The sequence below is a fragment of the Protopterus annectens genome, chromosome 4.part0 (genome assembly GCF_019279795.1).
Source record: "Protopterus annectens isolate FY-2018-M chromosome 4.part0, PAN1.0, whole genome shotgun sequence".
Classification (NCBI taxonomy): domain Eukaryota; kingdom Metazoa; phylum Chordata; order Ceratodontiformes; family Protopteridae; genus Protopterus; species Protopterus annectens.
Window position 1 is genome coordinate 4236388 of NC_056733.1, and position 18682 is coordinate 4255069.

The 18682-nt window shown below is 45.2% G+C and overlaps 1 protein-coding gene across 1 annotated transcript in view; it reads left to right on the plus strand.

The window, feature by feature from the left end:
• Positions 1-18682, plus strand: part of SUZ12 (SUZ12 polycomb repressive complex 2 subunit) — a 2970550-nt gene that overhangs the window by 1922525 nt on the left and 1029343 nt on the right. Inside the window, exon 10 of the mRNA XM_044068039.1 lies at positions 16527-16701. Within this exon, the coding sequence (XP_043923974.1) occupies positions 16527-16701 (175 nt within the window). The remainder of the gene's footprint in view (positions 1-16526; positions 16702-18682) is intronic.

An 18682-nucleotide genomic window follows, 5' to 3' on the forward strand; every position in this document is an offset into this window, starting at 1 on the left:
AGGTCATCGAGGATGTCAGATTCGGACATAGACAGGGTGCTCCAAAGACTGTTCCAGTCCCCAGTCTTTCAAAATTTGTTTCGCTCCAACCCAATTGGCTTCGGAGCCGATAGCCCATTCCATTGCCATTCCTCCTCCGACCGCTGCTCCGTCCGGAGCAGGTGCTGTTGGAGCCGGTGGAGATCTTAGGGTCGGCTCCGACCCTTACTCCAACCCTGGCCTTCGGGTCCGAGTTTGGCACACGGACTTCTTCGGCCGGACCCGGGGGTGACGTTTCGGGACCAATGCTGTCGGTTCCGAGCCTCCCTCTCGGTGCTTCGGCTGCGGGACTTCCGTCTGCTATCATGGCTCCGGGGACCGGACACTCCCAGGATTCTGGGGGTCCGGCTTTCAGAGCTATGAGGAGTGCCTTGGCCAAGTCTTCTTCGGCCATCTCTACGGCTTTACCGGCACCTTCCCTGGGCATGGAGACTGGGTCTTTGGCAGTTCCCCTTTCCCTAGGCAGCGGAGCCCCGGGGCCTGAGGTTACCCCCACTGGGGGTTCCCCTCCTCCTGAGGGTTCTTCGGAGTTGTCTTCGGAGGAACCCCCAAGGAAGAGATCGTGCAAGAGGAAGCACGTGGACTGCCCCGAGTCTCATACATCGGACACTGATCTTGATAATGCGGAGGGGTAACCAAAGGCGGCCACGGTAGATGTCTCATTCGCAGACATTTTAGAGATCCTTAAGCAACGAGGCGGCTGGATATCCAAACCCCTCTGCTGATGAGTCAGTGCTTCTCAAGGCCTTTGGGGCTCAGCCCTCCGCCTCCTGGGTGTCTCCGCCCTTCGACGAGCTCCTGGATTTGGTTTGTCGGAGGGCGTGGGAACATCCAGATACTGTGGAACCAGTGCCTTCGCCCTAACAAATTTTCGTCTGCCCCACCCGAGAAGGAGTTCTTGACGAAAGGCGTGGCTGTAGATGCCATGGTGGTGGCATCTGCTACACAACAGGACGTGGCAGAGGCTTCAACGTCCGTCCATCCTCCTAATAAGGAGTCTAGGAGCATGGACGGGAAGCGCACCCTGACTTCAGCGGCCTTTACTCTAAGGTCCCTGAATTATTTGGCACATTTCACCAGGCTACAGAGGGATCTGGTCAAGGAGCTGTCAGACTCCCTCTCAGGTAAGCTACCTGAGCAGCTAGCCCAGTCGGTTAGCTCTCAGTTGGCTATCCTTACCTCGATTTCTAACTCGTCCATGAGGCTCATTTCATATGCGGCCGAAGGGGCGGGTAGAGCGGCAGGCACAGGCGTGGCTCTACGGAGACAAGCCTGGCTCTGTTTGTGTCATTTCGCGGAGGCCTTCAAGTCTTCCTTCGCCGACGCTCCCTTTGATGGGTCCTCTTTGTTTGGACCCAAGGTAAAAGTCACTCTTACCCGCTGTGAGCAAGAGGGAAAAACTTTATCTGCCATAGGAGCACGTTATTCCACTCCCTTTCGGCCTTATCCCAAGGCTAAAAGAGGAGGGAAGATGTGGTTCCGCAAATCACAGAAGTTCTTTCCTCAACAGCAGGAAGATTCCCCTTCCAGAGGCAGAGGACGGGGAAATTTTTCTGGGAGACGCCGTCCCAGAGGCGGCTGAGGGCCCCGCAACACTGGAGACCGCGAGTCCTTTCGTGGCTCTTCAGCCTCCCACACTTCATGAGGGATTGCCCGGCTGTGCTGCTCCGGAGCCAGTCGGGTGCCGTTTTGCCAAGCACCTAAAAGCCTGGGAGTCTATTACTCAGGACAGATGGGTGCTTCGGATTATTGCCGGAGGTTACACCATTCCCTTCACACACTCACCCCCACCGTCCAGAAAAATCCCGACCCACCACCCAGTCAAAGGGAAATTGCAGCCGCAGAAGCTTCAAAGCTGCTAGAAAAAGGAGTCATCCAACCGGTCCCCACAGACCAGTTCGGATCCGGAAATTACTCAAGGTTCTTTTTAGTGCCAAAAAAGACAGGGGACCTGAGACCCATTTTGGATCTCAGCAAACTAAACCAGTCCGTCATGAAGTCCAAATTCCGAATGGTCACTTTACAATCCATTCTCCCATTGTTGGAGAAGGATGTTTGGATGTGCTCCATAGATCTCAAGGACGCCTATTATCACATACCGATACATCAGGCATCCAGGAGGTACCTGCGCTTCAGCCTGGGAGACAGTCATTTCCAATTTTGTGCGCTGCCCTTTGGTCTCACCACAGCCCCCAGGGTGTTCACCAAGTGTTTGGCAGTAGTGACTGCTCACCTGAGGAGTCTCGGATTCCAAGTGTTTCCCTATCTGGACGACTGGCTCCTGACTGCCACCACCAGGCATCTACTACTAGACAACCTACAAGCCACCATCTCCCTGGGTGTTTCCCTGGGAATTACATTCAACTGGTCAAAGTCTGTCTTGCTGCCCTCTCAGCGCATAAGATTCATAGGAGCAGAGATAGACTCAAAATTGATGCGCATCTTCCTTCCTACCGAAAGGATTCAAACATTACAAGGTCAAGTCCGAGCCCTGCTTCCAAGATCCAAAGCCCCAGCCAGGTTGGTCCTGCAACTTCTAGGTTCAATGTCTGCCACGGTTCTCCTAGTTCCGCTGGCAAGATTGCACATGAGGATTCTTCAGTGGCTGTTATCGACACAGTGGTCTTTTCAGGATCTCCCCCTCAATCATCTCATACTGATTACAGAAACGTGCAAACGGGACCTCCGCTGGTGGCTTCAACCATCCAATCTGAATCAGGGAAGACCTTTTGTTATACCCCCTCCGGTGGCCACCTTGACAACGGATGCCTCCCAGACGGGGTGGGGGGGGCATTGTCTGGGCAGGTTAGTTCAGGGTTCTTGGCTTCCAGACGAAACTTTTCTCCATATCAATGTATTGGAAATGAGGGCTGTACTTCTGTCCCTACAAGCTCTCCACAAGTTTCTCCCTCAAGGCATTATCGCTATCCACACAGACAACATGTCGGTGGTCTGGTATCTAAACAAACAAGGAGGGACCAGATCTTACCCCTTTGCAGAGAGGCCATGAGGGTGTGGGAATGGGCAGTAGCTACCAACCGCTTCTGGTAGCGACCCACATTCCAGGAAAATCCAATGTATTGGCAGACAGATTAAGCAGGACGATTCTCTCTCCTCACGAGTGGTCCCTGAACGAAACAGTAGCAGCTCAGGTTTTCAAAAGATGGGGACCCGTGCTGCGACCTATTTGCAACACCACAAAACACAAAGTGCAAAGGTTCTTTTCCTTGACTCCGCGTCAGGGGGAGGCAGCTATGGATGCTCTAGTCCAACCTTGGCCAACAGGACTACTTTATGCTTTTCCTCCGGTTCCACTCCTCCCCAAAGTCATCCAGAAAGCTTCCCAATTGGGGTCCACAATGATTCTAATTGCTCCGCATTGGCCTCGTCAGGTATGGTTCCCCTACCTAAAGAAATATGCTCTGACGGTCCTTGGTTTTGGATCTAACTCCGGACCTGCTGATTCATCAGTCGGGACGACAGCACCAGTCCCTTCAAACTTTGAAATTAACAGCTTGGCTCCTCCACTTCCGACCTTACTCAGAAATCACACCTTAGACCCGGAAGTTATTCACATTTTATCTTCAGCCCACAAACCCACCACTAAGAAATTGTATCTCAGTAAGTGGAAGAGGTTTGCTATCTGGGCTCAACTCAGAGGCTTAGACCCTGTCACTGCCCCGATACCAGAGGTCTTAAAATTTTTAACATCCTTGTTTAATCAAGGATCTTCAGTCTCTACTATTAAAGTCCAACTAGCAGCTATCTCCAAATTTCACGAATCCATAGACCCACCGTTGATGAGCAGCAGATTATGTAAAACTTTTATGAAAGGTGCTGTGCTTTTAAGACCCCCAGTTTTTCATCCTGCGCCTCAGTGGAATCTTGATTTGGTACTTCGTGCCTTAACATCGTTCCCTTTTGAACCGGCTGCTACATGTGAGTTGAAATATCTGTCTTGGAAAACTGCCTTCTTAGTTGCAATTACCTCTGCAAGAAGAGTTTCAGAACTTCAAGCCCTATCTATCAAAAAACCGTACTTGATTTTTTCACAAGGATAGAGTATCACTTAGGCCTAATCCATCTTTTGTTCCAAAAGTTTGTTCTAGTCTCTGTCTCCAACAGTCTCTAGAGCTACCAGTTTTCTTTCCAAAATTTTCTAATGAAGCGGAATACACTTTCCATAAATTGGATGTTCACAGGCAATTGCGCTTCTATCTAGACAGGACTCAACAAATTAGAGAAACAGACCAATTGTTTGTGTCCTTTTCAGATAATAAATTGGGTAAAACCATCACTAAAGCTACTATTTCCAAATGGATTAGAGATTGCATAACTCAGGCTTATTCCTCTTCAAATAAGCAACTTACAACATCTATCAAAGCTCACTCTACCAGAGCTATGGCTACCTCTATTGCATTTCATTCCAAGCTCGCTATTTCCGAGATTTGTGCTGCGGCTACTTGGTCCAACCCGCACACTTTCATTTCCCACTATAAATTGGATGTGGCATCTAAAGGGCGAGCATCATTTGGTTCCACGGTACTCAGGAGTGTTTTCCAGTGAGCCACCCAGGATTCAGGTGCTAGGGATGCTGTCCCATCAGTCAGAATGTAGGCGAGATAGGATCACATAACATCTTTTAGTTATGTACTCACCATAACTTCAGATGTTTGGGATCCATCTCGCCTACATTCCTAATACCCACCCTCCTTCCCCCTGCCTTGGAGATCAGAAGAGATTGAACGGTTTGAGTTCTACTGTTTTTATCTTGTTTCATCTGGCGATGTTATATAAGCAGTGCGTGCGTGTGTGCTTGTATGCGGACAAACTAGATCTGGGGGACTGGTAGTGGTGCATCCTGGGATATAGTAAGCTCAGCCAATAAGAGACTTCGCTCTTTGGCATAAGCGTGCCGAGTCGGAGCCGAGGGATCGGCTCCGAACCCATCAGTCAGAATGTAGGACGAAAACGCAATATTCAATAAAGCGTTCATTTTGTTTTACAACTGAGGCCGTGGTTTGAATTCTCCACACACCTGCTTTTCTTTTCTTTTTTCATTTGTATGGTGAGTACATAACTAAAAGTTCTTCGTGTTTCATTGTTGCAGTCATTACATTTGGGTTATCTGCTTGCAGGTAGCCCTGTTGGCCTGATTATCAAAGTCTTGGGTCCTGCGTTGGTTGCAGTCTCATCTTCCATGACGTCAGGTAGTCAGGGGTATAAAGCATGCAGCCGACGCCATTGCATCAGTCTTTCTGGCTGTGCGGTACTTGAAGCAGAAGCAGTTCGCAAGTGCCGGTTGACCGACTCCTGAAATTTTTGTTTTCGAGTTTCAGAACCGAAGTCTTCAGAAAAGCTAAGTACCCTTTTTGGGATCCTTTTACTTGCTCTAGACCGATGTCAGTAAAAGTTAACAATTGTATTACTTGTGTAAAGCAAATACCTCAAACATTTTCATTCGTACTGTATTCCTTGCTTAGGCCCAGACCATGGCGTCCCTAGATGTCGGTTTTGTGCCTTATTCAATCCTCAAACTATTCATTGTCTGTTCATTTTCGCATCAAACTATTTCGGTACTCTGTTCAATTATCCTGAAATGGCTTTGGTAAGCCATCCGAAAAAATGTAAGTATAAATACAGACAGACTGCATAGGTCCAAAGCTGCCGACGACGCTTCTGTTAAGCTAGTCACCAGTTTGCCAGTACTCAGGCGCTTTCGCAGCCCCTGATACCCGCTACTTCAGATTCGCAGGCATCTACAGAGACCCATTCGGAGTCCGGTATGTCACAAGATGCTTCTTCGACTATGGAACCTACGGATGTCTCTACCTTGGATGGATCCAGAGACGCTGTGCAGGCACCGGCTTCTGACGGTGTATTCAGGCCTACTGACTTGCATATCAAACAGGTGCCATCTTCTTCTTCAAGGCCAAAAACTCAATCCACGCCTAGAAAACTGACATCCAGACTGCATGGTCAGGGCCATATGCCTAAAAAACAAATAAGAATGGCTGAAGACCATTTTACTTTAATCGGGGGAAGCCAACGTTCTCCCTCTGAGACCTACAACTGATTTTCCTTCTGATTCTTCTGATCAGGATTCTGAAATTTCTGTTTCTTCTGATGACCAGGATTTGCCCTTATCTGCCTATGAGGATTCTGATGCAGTGGACTTCATTCCCTCTGCTTCCTCTCCAGAAGATTTCTCTTTTGGTGAAACTTTGCTTACTCTTAAGGAGCATTTCCGCTGGGAAAGCCAGGATTACTCTGACTCCAAAAAGAGGCTTAGGGAATTCTTACTCCTGCCTCAACACAGGCCTTTAGCTATCCCTCCTGTACTGGACATTGTAGATGATGCCTTCTTGGAATCTAGCCTGGCCCCAGACACTTTACCTCCGGCTCCCAAAAAACCTAACTGGTATTATGAGTACCTGACTCTCGCAAGTTCCTGTTTAAGACTCCTACTACGGATCCAGAGACCATTTCACAGGGACCCAAAGGCATTAAGGCTACTACTGCCAAAAACCCTACCCCCTCTGATACAGATTCCAGGGCCCTGGACAGATGGGGTAAGAAGGTATACACTTCTGTTGCTTTGGCCATTGGGGCCTTAAACTGCCAGTTTCATATGTTAAAGTATCCGCAGCATATTACTGGATTATTTAAACAGAAAATTATGTTAATTCCTGACTGTGCTGAAAATAAAGTATTACAGGATTTAATGCATTATGCTGAACAAGTTGGTAAACATGCTTTGTAATGTCGTTTTGACTCCTCAGAGGCATCTTGCAGGGCTGCTGTCACTGTGTCTGTACTTTGAAGGCATGCTTGGCTTAAGGAGCAAACTTTGCCAGATCATGTTAAAGCTAAATTATTGGATGCTCCCTTAAACCACGACCGCCTATTTGGCAACAAAGCAGTAGTAGTACTTAAAAAGATGGAGGAAAAAGCTAAATCTATGCAAACTGTTAAGATTTCCTGCAAGTACAGCCTCCCAGATTTAGTAGGCATTGGCCTTCTAAGAATTGGTCCTTTCTTGTCTCTTCCAGGCCTTCCCAGTCCAAACCCAGGACCAGCAGACCACCCAGGCTTCAGGCTCAAGGTACTCACAGGCCTAAGCAGTGGGGGGCTCCCACTTCCAAAGCTGGAAGTAGTAAGACACCCCCTTATGGTAAACTGTTACAATGACTTAACCTTAGACCTTCCAAGCTCTGCTCTTCTAACTGCTCTTTTAGGGGGAAAAAATCGCCCTTCATGTTAAAAAATTGGGAACTCATTACTCAAGACAAATGGTTTTAAATATAGTTTCCCAGGGATACAGATTCCACTTCCACACCTTACCAACCCCAAACGGTTGGCCAGACCTACCCCCAAATCAGTGGGCAGAGGCTCACAGCAGGTTCTCTTTTTTTCTAAGTATCAGGGCTATTCAACCAGTCCCGGAAGAGGAATGGGGACAAGGTTTTTACTCAAGACTTTTCCTGGTACCTAGAAAAGACAACTGGCGTCCTATCCTGGACCTGTCTATTTTAAACACCTTTTTGGTAATCCCAAAATTCAAAATGCTAACTCTTCATCAGCTGCTTCCCATGCTAGGCAAAAATGCCTGGTTGGCAACATTGGATTTAAAGGAAGCTTACCTACACATCCCAGTAAGGGAATCTTGCAGAAAATACCTACGCTTCAGAGCAGGCCACATGCACTATCAGTTCCCTGCACTGCCCTTTGGCTTATCAGCTGTGCACCCAGGTTATTCACAAAGTGCCTATCTCCAGTCATTGCATTCTTTTGGCAAAGAAATATTCAGATATACCCATACCTGGATGATCATCTAATTCAGGCAGAAAGCCAAGACATACTATTAAATCATCTGGCATTTGTAAAGAAACTGCTAACCTTACTGAGGTACACCATAAACGAAAAGAAATCACACCTAGTACCCTGCCAACAAATTGTATTCCTGGGAGCATGCTTAAATACAACTTCTCAGATGGCCTACCTCACGCCAGAGAAACAAGTTTGACAGCCTACTTCAAACCACTGGCCAGAAGGACCCAGCTATCTGCAAGGAAAATACTGCAAGCCCTGGGGTTCATGGCCTCTTGCATTCTACTAGTTCCATATGCAAGACTGAAAATGAGGAAACTACAATGGTATCTAAAAAAAAAAAAAACCTATGGTGCCAACATTCTTAGGACCTGGAATCAATGATTCCTATCATTCCTTGTATAAAGACAGGAGTTCCTTTGGTGGGCAGAGTCCTGCCACCACAGCAAGGGACTGACATTCACTCTACCCCATGCCACCCAAACCCTAACAGGCACATCAGACTATGCATGGGGGGCTCACTTGGCAGGGCAGTGCATTCAAGGCAAATGGAACCAGAGTCAAATGCACCTGCATATCAATCAAAAAGAAATGTTAGCTGTACAGAATTCTCTGACAGCCTTCAAGGACCACATTCTTCCAGGACAATTATTGATAAAGCTTGACAACACCACTGTTATGTGGTACATAAACAAGCAGGGGGGAACCCACTCTTACCCTCTCTGCAGACTAGCCATGGCTCTGTGGAACACAACCTTGAGCTACCAAGTGCACCTACAAGCTGAATTCATGCCAGGCAAGCTAAATACAGTGGCAGACCTAAGCAGAAATCTCATGGACCCACACAATTGGAAACTGGAACCAAAGATATTCAACATTTTGCGAAACAAATGGGGGAGCCCAGAGATAGACTCGTTTGCCTCCCCTCAGAACTACCAACTGGACAAATTCTGCACAAGGACTCCCCACAGGCAAGCTTGGAAAGTGGATGCCCTGTCCTTCACCTGGGAAAGCCTCTCAGTTTATGCCTTTCCCCCTCTGCTTCTCCTCTCAAATCTTCTAAAGATCAAACAGGACAAACCAAGGACAATACTCATTGCACCAGACTGGCCACGCCAACAGTAGTACCTCCTCTTGCGCAGTATGTCACTGCTGCAACCATGGCACCTGCCTCAGACTCCTTTCCTACTGTCCCAGCAGGAGGGCTAGATTCTGCACCCCAGCTTCAAACTCTGAACCTGGCAGCCTGGCTAATTACCCAAGTTCTCCTATACAATCCATCAACAAACAAGTGCTGGATGTCATCTTGGAGGCAAGGAAGCCTAGTACTAGAAACTCCTATGCTGATAAGTGGAAAAGATTCTGTTCCTGGAGCCAGATACAGGGGATGGGCACAACAGTGATCAGTTTACCACATATCCTTCAATACTTAACAGAGATGATTCACAAGGGCTTTTCCTTCTCTTCTATTAAAATTCATGCCTCAGCCATTTCAGCACATTATAATACTGTGCCACCCTTCTCTCACTTCTCTCACGCCCTGCTGAAACAATTCCACAGAGGGGCCAAAAATTTAAGACCACCCAGGAGATCCCCTACTCCACCCTGGGACCTTAACTTTGTATTGGAAAAGCTCACTCTACCCCCTTTTGAGCCATCTGCAACTGCAGAGTTGAAATTCCTTTCTTGGAAAACAGCCTTCCTGCTAGCCATCATTTCAGCAAGAAAGGTGTCTGAATTACAAGCCCTCATGGCAGTGGAGCCTTTCATCATCTTTCATGCGGACAGGGTGTGTCCCTCAGGCCGTCCTTCCTTTAATGCCCAAGGTGGTATCAAGTGTGGCCCTTAATCAGTCCATTCATTTGCCAACCTTCTTTTCTAATCCACATAACGAAGGAGAACGAATACGGCACTCCTGTGTAAATGATACACTAATAATATGTAAATTAGAAGTAATCTCAGAATGTTTAGAATACTGTGCAGTAGCTTCTGCCTTCATAATTCTCTTTACTTATGATCATCACCCTTTATTACTGTTGGAATTACTATAACTGTCTTACTTGTTTATGCGTTGATCTTGGCAGATTTCCTGAATATATAAAACATTCTCTATAATTTTAGGTCATGGCTTAGTTTTATTTCTTTTATAAGTTCATAGGTTCATAGGTTCATACTAGGCTATCTGCCCGAGGGCATTTATAAGCCTAGCCCATAGTTTTGTGGCTTACGCCACCCCTTAGTTTGGAGAAACTATGCCCATTATTTAGCTGTGCCTCTTTCGAGCAGTGACACTGAGGTAACCCCTGGGGTGTATCTGCGATCTCCCATCCATTGGTCAAGATTCCTCTTGAACAAGGCCAGCGAGGTGCTCTGCCTCACATAAACCGGGATTTTGTTCCACAGCATAGGGAGTCTTTGGGTGATGAATCTATCCCTCCAGCCAGCACGTCCTATTAATAACCGTGTCGAGGTTTAAGTCACCCGCCCTTGTGGCTCTGAGGGATCTAGATTTTTTGAGATGAAGCATATTCATCAAATCTGGGTTTGACATGGCCTTGTATGTCAGGCATAGGTCACCTCTGAGCAAGCTGATGCAACTGAATATAACTGGAGTTCTTTCAGTCGTGCAGCATAAGACAGATTTTTGAGACCCTTTATCCTTTTGGTGAGGAACTTTTGTGGCCTCTCCAGCTGCTGCAAGTGTCTGGTCAGATGCATTCCGAATGGGGCTTTGTACTCTATCATTGGTCTGATGAGTGATGAGTATAGGGAGACTATGACTTCCCTTGATCTAGATGTGAATCCCTTCATGATAAGGTGGGCAATGTAGAAGGTCTTCCTAACTACTTTAGCAATATGAGTGTCGAATGAAAGGCTACTGTCAACCTGGGTTCCCAGGTCCCTAATAACTTCTTCTGTGTTCAGGGGATTGCCACCTATATGGTAGCTAGGGGTAACCTTATTTTTCCCGAAGGGTATGACTATGCATTTCTTGGCATTTAACTTGAGGCCATGGCTCTGGCACCAGTTATCCGTTTCTGTGAGACCCTTCTGAAGGATATCTGTGTCGGATGTGTTCTCAACTACGGCGCCCAGTTTGCAGTCATCTGCGAACTTTGTCAGCCATAACCCTCCTGTGTTTGCTTGTACTTCAGAAAAGTAGATGCCAAACAAGAGTGGGCCCAGGACTGAGCCCTGTGGGACACCACTTGTGACAGGCTTAGAGTCTGACATGGCGCTAGAAACTCTGATCCTGTGGGTTCTGTCACTCAGCCAGTTTGCAACCCATAATGTTGCAATAAGTTAATGACAGCTATTCAGATTGACTCAACCCCTTTAAGTACTTTGAAGACTTAAACCACTTTTCTTGTTTGTCACCATTATTAAACTCTGAATATCAAGTATAAAATCAATCTTGAATAATATAAGTAAACAAAAAAGACTGGAAAGAGAAACAAGAACAAAAGAAAAGAAATCCCTAGAGGAGCGCATCAGGTGTGATCTAAATCCCTGAATGTAACAGTGGGTGTGGGGGGTTCAGGGGGGCTTGCCCCCTGCAAAAACAGGATCATAGGAAGTTACTAGGCTGTTGGCCTTGAGGCCCTTACAAGCCTAGCCAAGAATTTATCCCATGTTCCAACCAGTCAGCACCTGGGTGCCCCTCTCCAGCAAGAACACAGTTGGAACCCCTGGGGTGTATTTTCTGTTCCTCATCCAGTTATGCAGGTTGCACTTGAAACGGAATAATGAGGTCCGTTGCTTGACGTGGAGAGGCAGTCTTCCACAGAAGGGGGAGTCTCTGGGACACGCATCTGTCCTACCAAAAGTCCTGTTGATGTCACAGACCAGGTTGAGATGGAGCTAGACTTGCAAATATGCAGCAGTCCCATCAAGCCAGGGTCTGAGATTGCTTTGTATGCCAGACAGAAGTCACCTCTGAGGAAGTCTGTATGAAACTGAGTTGAGGAACAGGGCTTTTAACCTGTCTGTGTAGGGTAGATGATTGAGATCCTGGATTTTTCCTAACGAGGGACCTCTGGTCTCTCCAGCTGCTGCATGTGCTTTGTGAGGTACATGCTGAAAGGGACGTTGTACTCAGTAATGGGTCTTATAAGGGAAAATACATTGATGTTATGACCTCATTGTCCCTGGATGAAATACCCTTCCTAATGAGGTGGGGCATGTAGAAAGCTTTCCGTACAGTAGAGGCAATATGGTGGTCAAAAGTCAGGTCGCTATCAACCTGGGTACCCAAGTCCTTCATAACTGATTGCGTGCTTAGGACCTTGTTATTAATGTGATAATTTGTGGGGATGTCACTGTCCTCAAAGGCATTCAGTTTGAGGCCATGTTTCTGGAACCAGTCATTTGTTTGAGTGAGACCCTCTTGGAGGATGTCCACATCACTAGGGGAATTGATGACAGCACCCAGCTTGCAGGCATCTTAGCTGTAGCCTACTGGTTTTGGGCTGCACCTCAGAAATGTATATCCCAAACAGCAGCAGCCCCAAAACCAGCACCTGGGTACGCCTCCCATTACGAGTCTACTGCTTGAGGTGACTTCCCCTATTTTGACTAGGTAGGTTCTGTCAGTAAGCCAGTTTGCTACCCAGCTGGTAACATACAGATTAGTGCCTAGTTGAGAGTTTATTATACCCGAGTGGGACTTGGTATCGAAGGCTTTGGCCAGGTGAAGGTAGGCAGTGTGCACAGTCTTCCCCTCGTCCTTGGCTTTGGTGACTGAAGAAGTTAGCCAAATTTAATAGGTGTGACGTCCCCTTGATGAAACCAAACTGTGTGGGATCAAGCGTTTAGATGTTGCCAATGTCCTTGTTAATGAGGTCCATGATAATCCATTCCATGGTCTTGCAGATCAGGCTAGTTAGGCTGATAGGTCTATAAATTCCTGGATCGGCGGACGCTACACCCTTGGGCAAAGGGATTACAGTGGCTGTCCTCCACTTGGCTGTGACAAAGCCAATATTCAGGCTTTGGTTGAATAGGGTGCCTAATGGTGCTGCAAGTTCCTGCCTGAGTTCTTGTAGGATGCAGCCTGGGATGTTACCTGGTCCCATGGAGGCTGTATTTTTTTTGCCTTTGAGAGGGCAGTGATGACTTGCTCCCTAGAGATGAGAGGAGGGGGCCAGGTGCTGGTGATGTCCTGATTTACGGGTGGGGGGGGGGGGGGTAGAGGGGTCAAGTTTTCGCTGAGCCTGTCTGCCAGTAGGATTGGCTATATCTACTGCATTTGTGTATTTGGTGTCCTTGACTACCAGTTCTGAGCAGATCTGAGTGCTTCCTTTGAGATTCCGGACATATGTGAAGAAGGTCTTATGATGGTCTTTAGTAGATACGTCCAGTTTGGACTCTAGGTTTACTTTGGTCGATTTCACTAGTGCTGTTATTTGCTTGTTCAGGTTAAGGAGAGAATGCTTCTAGTTAGGCACTTGCTCCTTCTTGGTCCTGGACAGCAATTTTGTTTCCTTTTATTACAGCGTTTATTTATTGCAGATGTCCACCAGACAGGTTTACTCTTCCTTGAGGATGACTATTTTGTCCCGTCAGGTATTCCTTTTCTCATGCAGCTATGTAAATGTTCGTATAGTACTTTGGTCTAGGTTTGGACATTTGTGCCAGTTCCTGTGAAGGGGGAGGGGACTGTGAAGCTGTTTATACCTTCCCTCAGAAAGTTATCAGCTTTGGAGAGGGTTTCTTGTTGCACCTTAGCTGGGTCAGGGGAAATGGTGACTTTGAAAGTGACTACTTTGTGGTTGGATCTTACCAGTGAGGATGACACTGTAGGAATGCTGCAGTGGTTACTCATGTTGGTTAACACCAAGTCCAAGATATTATCACCTCGGGGGGGGGGGGGTTATCCAGCTGGTTCAAGGCATTTGCATTGACAAAATCAAGGAATCTGTGTGCATTTGTGTTTTGGCATGAGTAGATCTTCCAGTTTGTGGTTGGTTGGTTAGTCACCCAAGATCAGGGTAAAGGGATAAATCTCGATAGATTTGAAGAGGTCCAGATAGTTGGAGTGGGCATCTTGAGTCAAAGCTGGGGGCCTGTAGCTAGCTATGATTTGAATAGGGGTCTTGTCAACTGTTAACTGCACTTGGAGTAAATCCTGTGCGTCATACATATTTTTTATTTGAAGTTTTTAAGTTCCAAGACTTTTATGTTTTGGTCTGAGCAGACTGAATTTCGAAGTTTTGGAATTTTGACCTTTCAAAATATATCCAAATATGTATTTGTGTGTGTCAATGTATTTATGTGTGTGCATACGTATATACGTATATATATATATATATATATATATATATCACACAGGTATAGAAATAAATATGCATGCAAGCACACACAATGACACTAGTTTTGTTCAAAACATTGTAGGTGAAGGATCTTTGTTTACTCCTGTGTGTGTAATGTATGCCTCTATATACACACACACACACACACTCATTAGAGGTATACCTATAGATTCATATATATATATATATATATATATATATATATATATATATATATATATATATATATATATATATATATGTGTGTGTGTGTGTGTGTGTGTGTGTTTGTGGATTTGTGGCTTGAGTTAACATAATGGCAGCAGGAGCTGTAAGAAAAAAGGATTTGCACACTCACTGTTGCACACTATGCATGTTCCACACACAGTGCATTCAGTCAAGATACAAACACATACATGACGCATTATACACATTCCACACCATCACTCCAGACTACACACGCACCAACACCACATACACAAGCAAACCACACCAACACACTCAACAATACAACTACCAGCATTTTTTGCAGGGAGGCATAACCCTTCCTCATTCCCTGGCTGCTTTATATCTGCCAACTCCAAGATTACATAACAGCAAGAAAGCGGCAGGTTCCCAGTCTCTGCTATACCAGTGTTGTGCTAGTAAAACTAACACCTTTTGACTGGCTGAACACCATTTTAAACATATTGTCCATTCAGTAGATCATGACATAGTTGAAACCTTGGTGGTGGTCATGTACGCACCGATTTTGATGTATTCCATTGCCAACATTTAATTGGAAGAAGTTCTGGCTGATACCTCATCCTTTATTAGGGGAGAGTTTGAAACGGTGCTTTCATTAACTGCTGTTCTTTGAGAGGATCCAGGAGGTCGTGGCTCTTGCCACCTGGTTGAAGACACAAAGCTAGTTCCAGGCTCAGACACTGGTATGTTTTCTAGGCTTGATGGATTTCAGTTCCAGACCTGAGGATGCAGGCAGTGCAATAGGCTATGAGGTTCAAGCTGTATCGGCACATTTTACCCAAGGCCATGCATTTGATGTTAGACTCTTGCTGCCTGGCCCTGGGTTAGTAGATAATTTCCACCAATATTGTGCTGGGTCTTCCCTTACACCATTTGAACCAGTTGCGGGTTCTGATCTGATGCTTCACTTTAAATTTTTTTTTTTTTATGGTGCTCACGTAGATCGTCATACCATGCAAGCAGTGTGTGTTTGTGTCCTTCAAAATGAACACGCTTTTCTTTCTTTAGGTAATTTGGCAGTGTTCCTGAATAATGCAGTAAAATCACCTAGTGTTTTTTGGCAGCATAAGATAGGGGTGCAAGAATTGTTTGCACCCTGGTTGTGGAGTCAGCTCACTTGTTAAACTGTATCACTTGTGGAAAGTTCAGCAAGGTAGAACAGTTGTCCCCTTTTCATCAGAGAAAGAAGGGCTTGAAGTTGCCAGACAGATATTTTATCTGGCGGACTGCCTACTGCGTTATATTTTGCCATCAGTCTGCTAATGACATACTGCTAGTTGATGAGATCATTGTTTACTCCTTTACAGGAGTTAGCTGCCTTTAGTGCTGGTTTCAAGAAAGTTTTTGTGATCGACATTTTTTTGTAAGACCACTTGACTGTTGATGCACACCTTAACCAAGCATTATTTATTGACCTAGTGTTTGGGAAGCCATTATTGCAGGATTCTGCTGTTTGAGCTGAGTGCTTCTTGAGGCAGTCTGGCTTCCTCCAGTGTGGTGATAACTGCTTAGGATTCTACCAAGAATTCATAAAGAAGAGTCCCCAGTGTTTAGGTATAACAGGTACATTGTTGCAAGTCAGTTGTATTAGAGGAACCGTCACTGATGTGTCAACAGTACCCTTCCTCCATCCCTTTAAGGATAATTGGTTCTTCTGCCAGTTGATGTCTTTTAGCTTCCTTTTTAAGATGGATAGTGTATTCCTTACTGAGCAATGTAATGTCAAAGCTGAATTATTTCTTGATTTTGCAGCAAGTTTGTTGAAAGTGACATGGGACTGATCAGATGGGTTGAATAGACATATGCTTACACAATCTCTTTACATCATTGCTTGCATCTGTACGGTTGCTGTCCTCCCCCAAGTGTGTAATTTTGTGTTAAAACTGATTTCTGTTTGGTAATGAAGTAGCCAGCCTTTGACCTATAGTGGAATGTTGTTTCGTACATCAGCTGAGCTGATATAATAACAATATATCATTTCTTTATGATGAGTATGTTGTGCATCTGTGTTTTCTTTTCAAGTTACTGATTGATTTCTTATGGGAAGAAAGTACACATCTTGAGTAGAATGAGTTTTTATTTATAAAATGTCTTGAAACTTTTTTGTGTCCTTCTTTTTAGAGGTTGCCACCATTTGAAACATTTTCTCAGGGTCCTACTCTTCAGTTTACACTTCGTTGGTTAGGAGATGCAAATGATAAATCTACGGCTCCTGTTGCTAAGCCTCTGGCAACTCGGAATTCAGATACCACGCAAGAAAACAAGCCAAATTCCATCAAACCCACCCAAACTATAGGTAGGTAGGAGTTTGCTCAACTTATTCATTTGATTCACTTTTTCTTGCTTTTTTTTTTTGTTTTGTTTTGGTATGTCTACAACAGTCATTAAGTGCCTCATGGTTTGTATACTACATAGCAAATCTTTTTATGAACCACCAGTTTAGTCCTGGCTACCTAGAATCGCTGTGTTCCAGATCTGGAGTTATGTTTTGAAATCAGATGCTAACAAGAATATATTATTAGGTTTATTCCTCACTGAGGTTCATACAAGTCATTAAAGCTCATAAAGTTTTATTGTAGCTTCATTTCTTCAACACAAGATTTGCCAGTAGTCTTTGATGGTTCACCATTTTCCAGTTAATTTTGGACCAGGTGTTTGGTTGTATATATATCAGAATGTCCCCCGACCTTAGTCTGACTTCTTTCTTGACTAGTCTTGCAACTTATCCTCCAAGATTTGAGCATTCCTAGTCTGCATTGTAGCTTTATGATTTTTGGCTGAGTATTTGTATCTAAAAAGTAGATCCGAAGTTGTCAATTTTCATGTTACCCTGAACTTCGGTTCCAATCCCTCTGAACTGATTCGGCTACTTGCTAAAGCTTGTGGCAACCAAAATCTCTTGAGCTTCCCCTTCTTCCCATAATGCAACTGGTTCATTACCTTAACTCTCGTTTACCACTATAAACATCTTTTTGCCTTGCTCTTAAGCATTCCAGATAAGTGAATTTCTGTAGTCTTTTTACCCGTTTTTCATCAGATCTTCTTTTTTCTATATCTATTGTTTCTTTTTTGCCGTTTCCCTCTACCTTTTTTCATTCTTTGTGTACTTCTTAGCTACTATTGTTAGTATGTTTCCCTCCACCCATCGGTAGCTTCCCTTTTACCATCACTGGTATTTTCTTTCCATCTTTACATATTAAAAAAAAAAAAAAAAAAGTCGCTGTCTGTTTAACTATTCCTTTTTTTCCCCTATCCGTGTGTTTGTGTGAATCTGTGTGCGTCTGTGGTGTCTTCTGCTCTCCCACTTTAGTATGGCAGAGAAATGCAAGGAAAAGGAGAAAATCCCTGCTTGGTTTAACAGATGTGCTAAATGCTCTCACAAGATTAGGTATTTGGACTAGCACTCGCTGTGTGTCTTCTGTTTATGACCTCGCCATTTACAAGATGACTGCTCCATTTATCATTGTTATAGCCATCAGGCTCTAGTGGAGCATAAAAACAAGTTGATTTTGAGGGGACTGTTGCCCTCCTCCTTTGGTGAGGCTGTTTCTGAGTTGTCATCCAAGAATTCTACTGGATACAAATCTAGATACTCCAATTAATGTCCAGCTTCCTCAACCTCCTCTTCCAAGTCTTGAGAGATGAACAGAGTTCTTTGGTGCCAGTACCATTGTCGACACTGACTGTTAAAAAGTCTCAGTTGTCTTTTCCTCTTTCGTTGGAACCTACAACTCAACTGACGGTACCGATATTTTACACACTGTACCACCTTCAGAAAAGACAGTGCCTTCAACACAGTCTTCATCGGTACAGACTAAAGAATTCATTAAATGGCTAGGTCCAGGTGTTCCTCATTCATCAACCCCTTCCCAGATGGGCTGCCTTCCCCAGCGAAATCCACCTGTTCTTCCAGAAGCTTCACTGAAGAAAAGCTGGAAAGAGTGGTGAAGATACTGTGGACTCGAGGAGTTACTGGATCTTCTACGCCTCTTACCCCGATGGGTCAAGGTCCTTCTACTTCCAACCTTCCACGCACCTTTCCTTCTTTAACATCTGCAGCAAGTTCAGAGTCTTTGGTTCTGAGTTATCCAGTACTCACTGTCTCTGTTCCGAAGTTGTCATCTTCATCGATGCAGATTGCATCTGAGTTCTGCAGCTCACTCGTAACCGGAGACTTCCCAGAGCTGCATCTGTCCTGTTGGTTCTTAGGAGTTTGAGTCAATCCAGTTTTTTTCGGAGTCGTCTGTGCTCCTTGGAGCCTTGGCCCAGATCAGCTC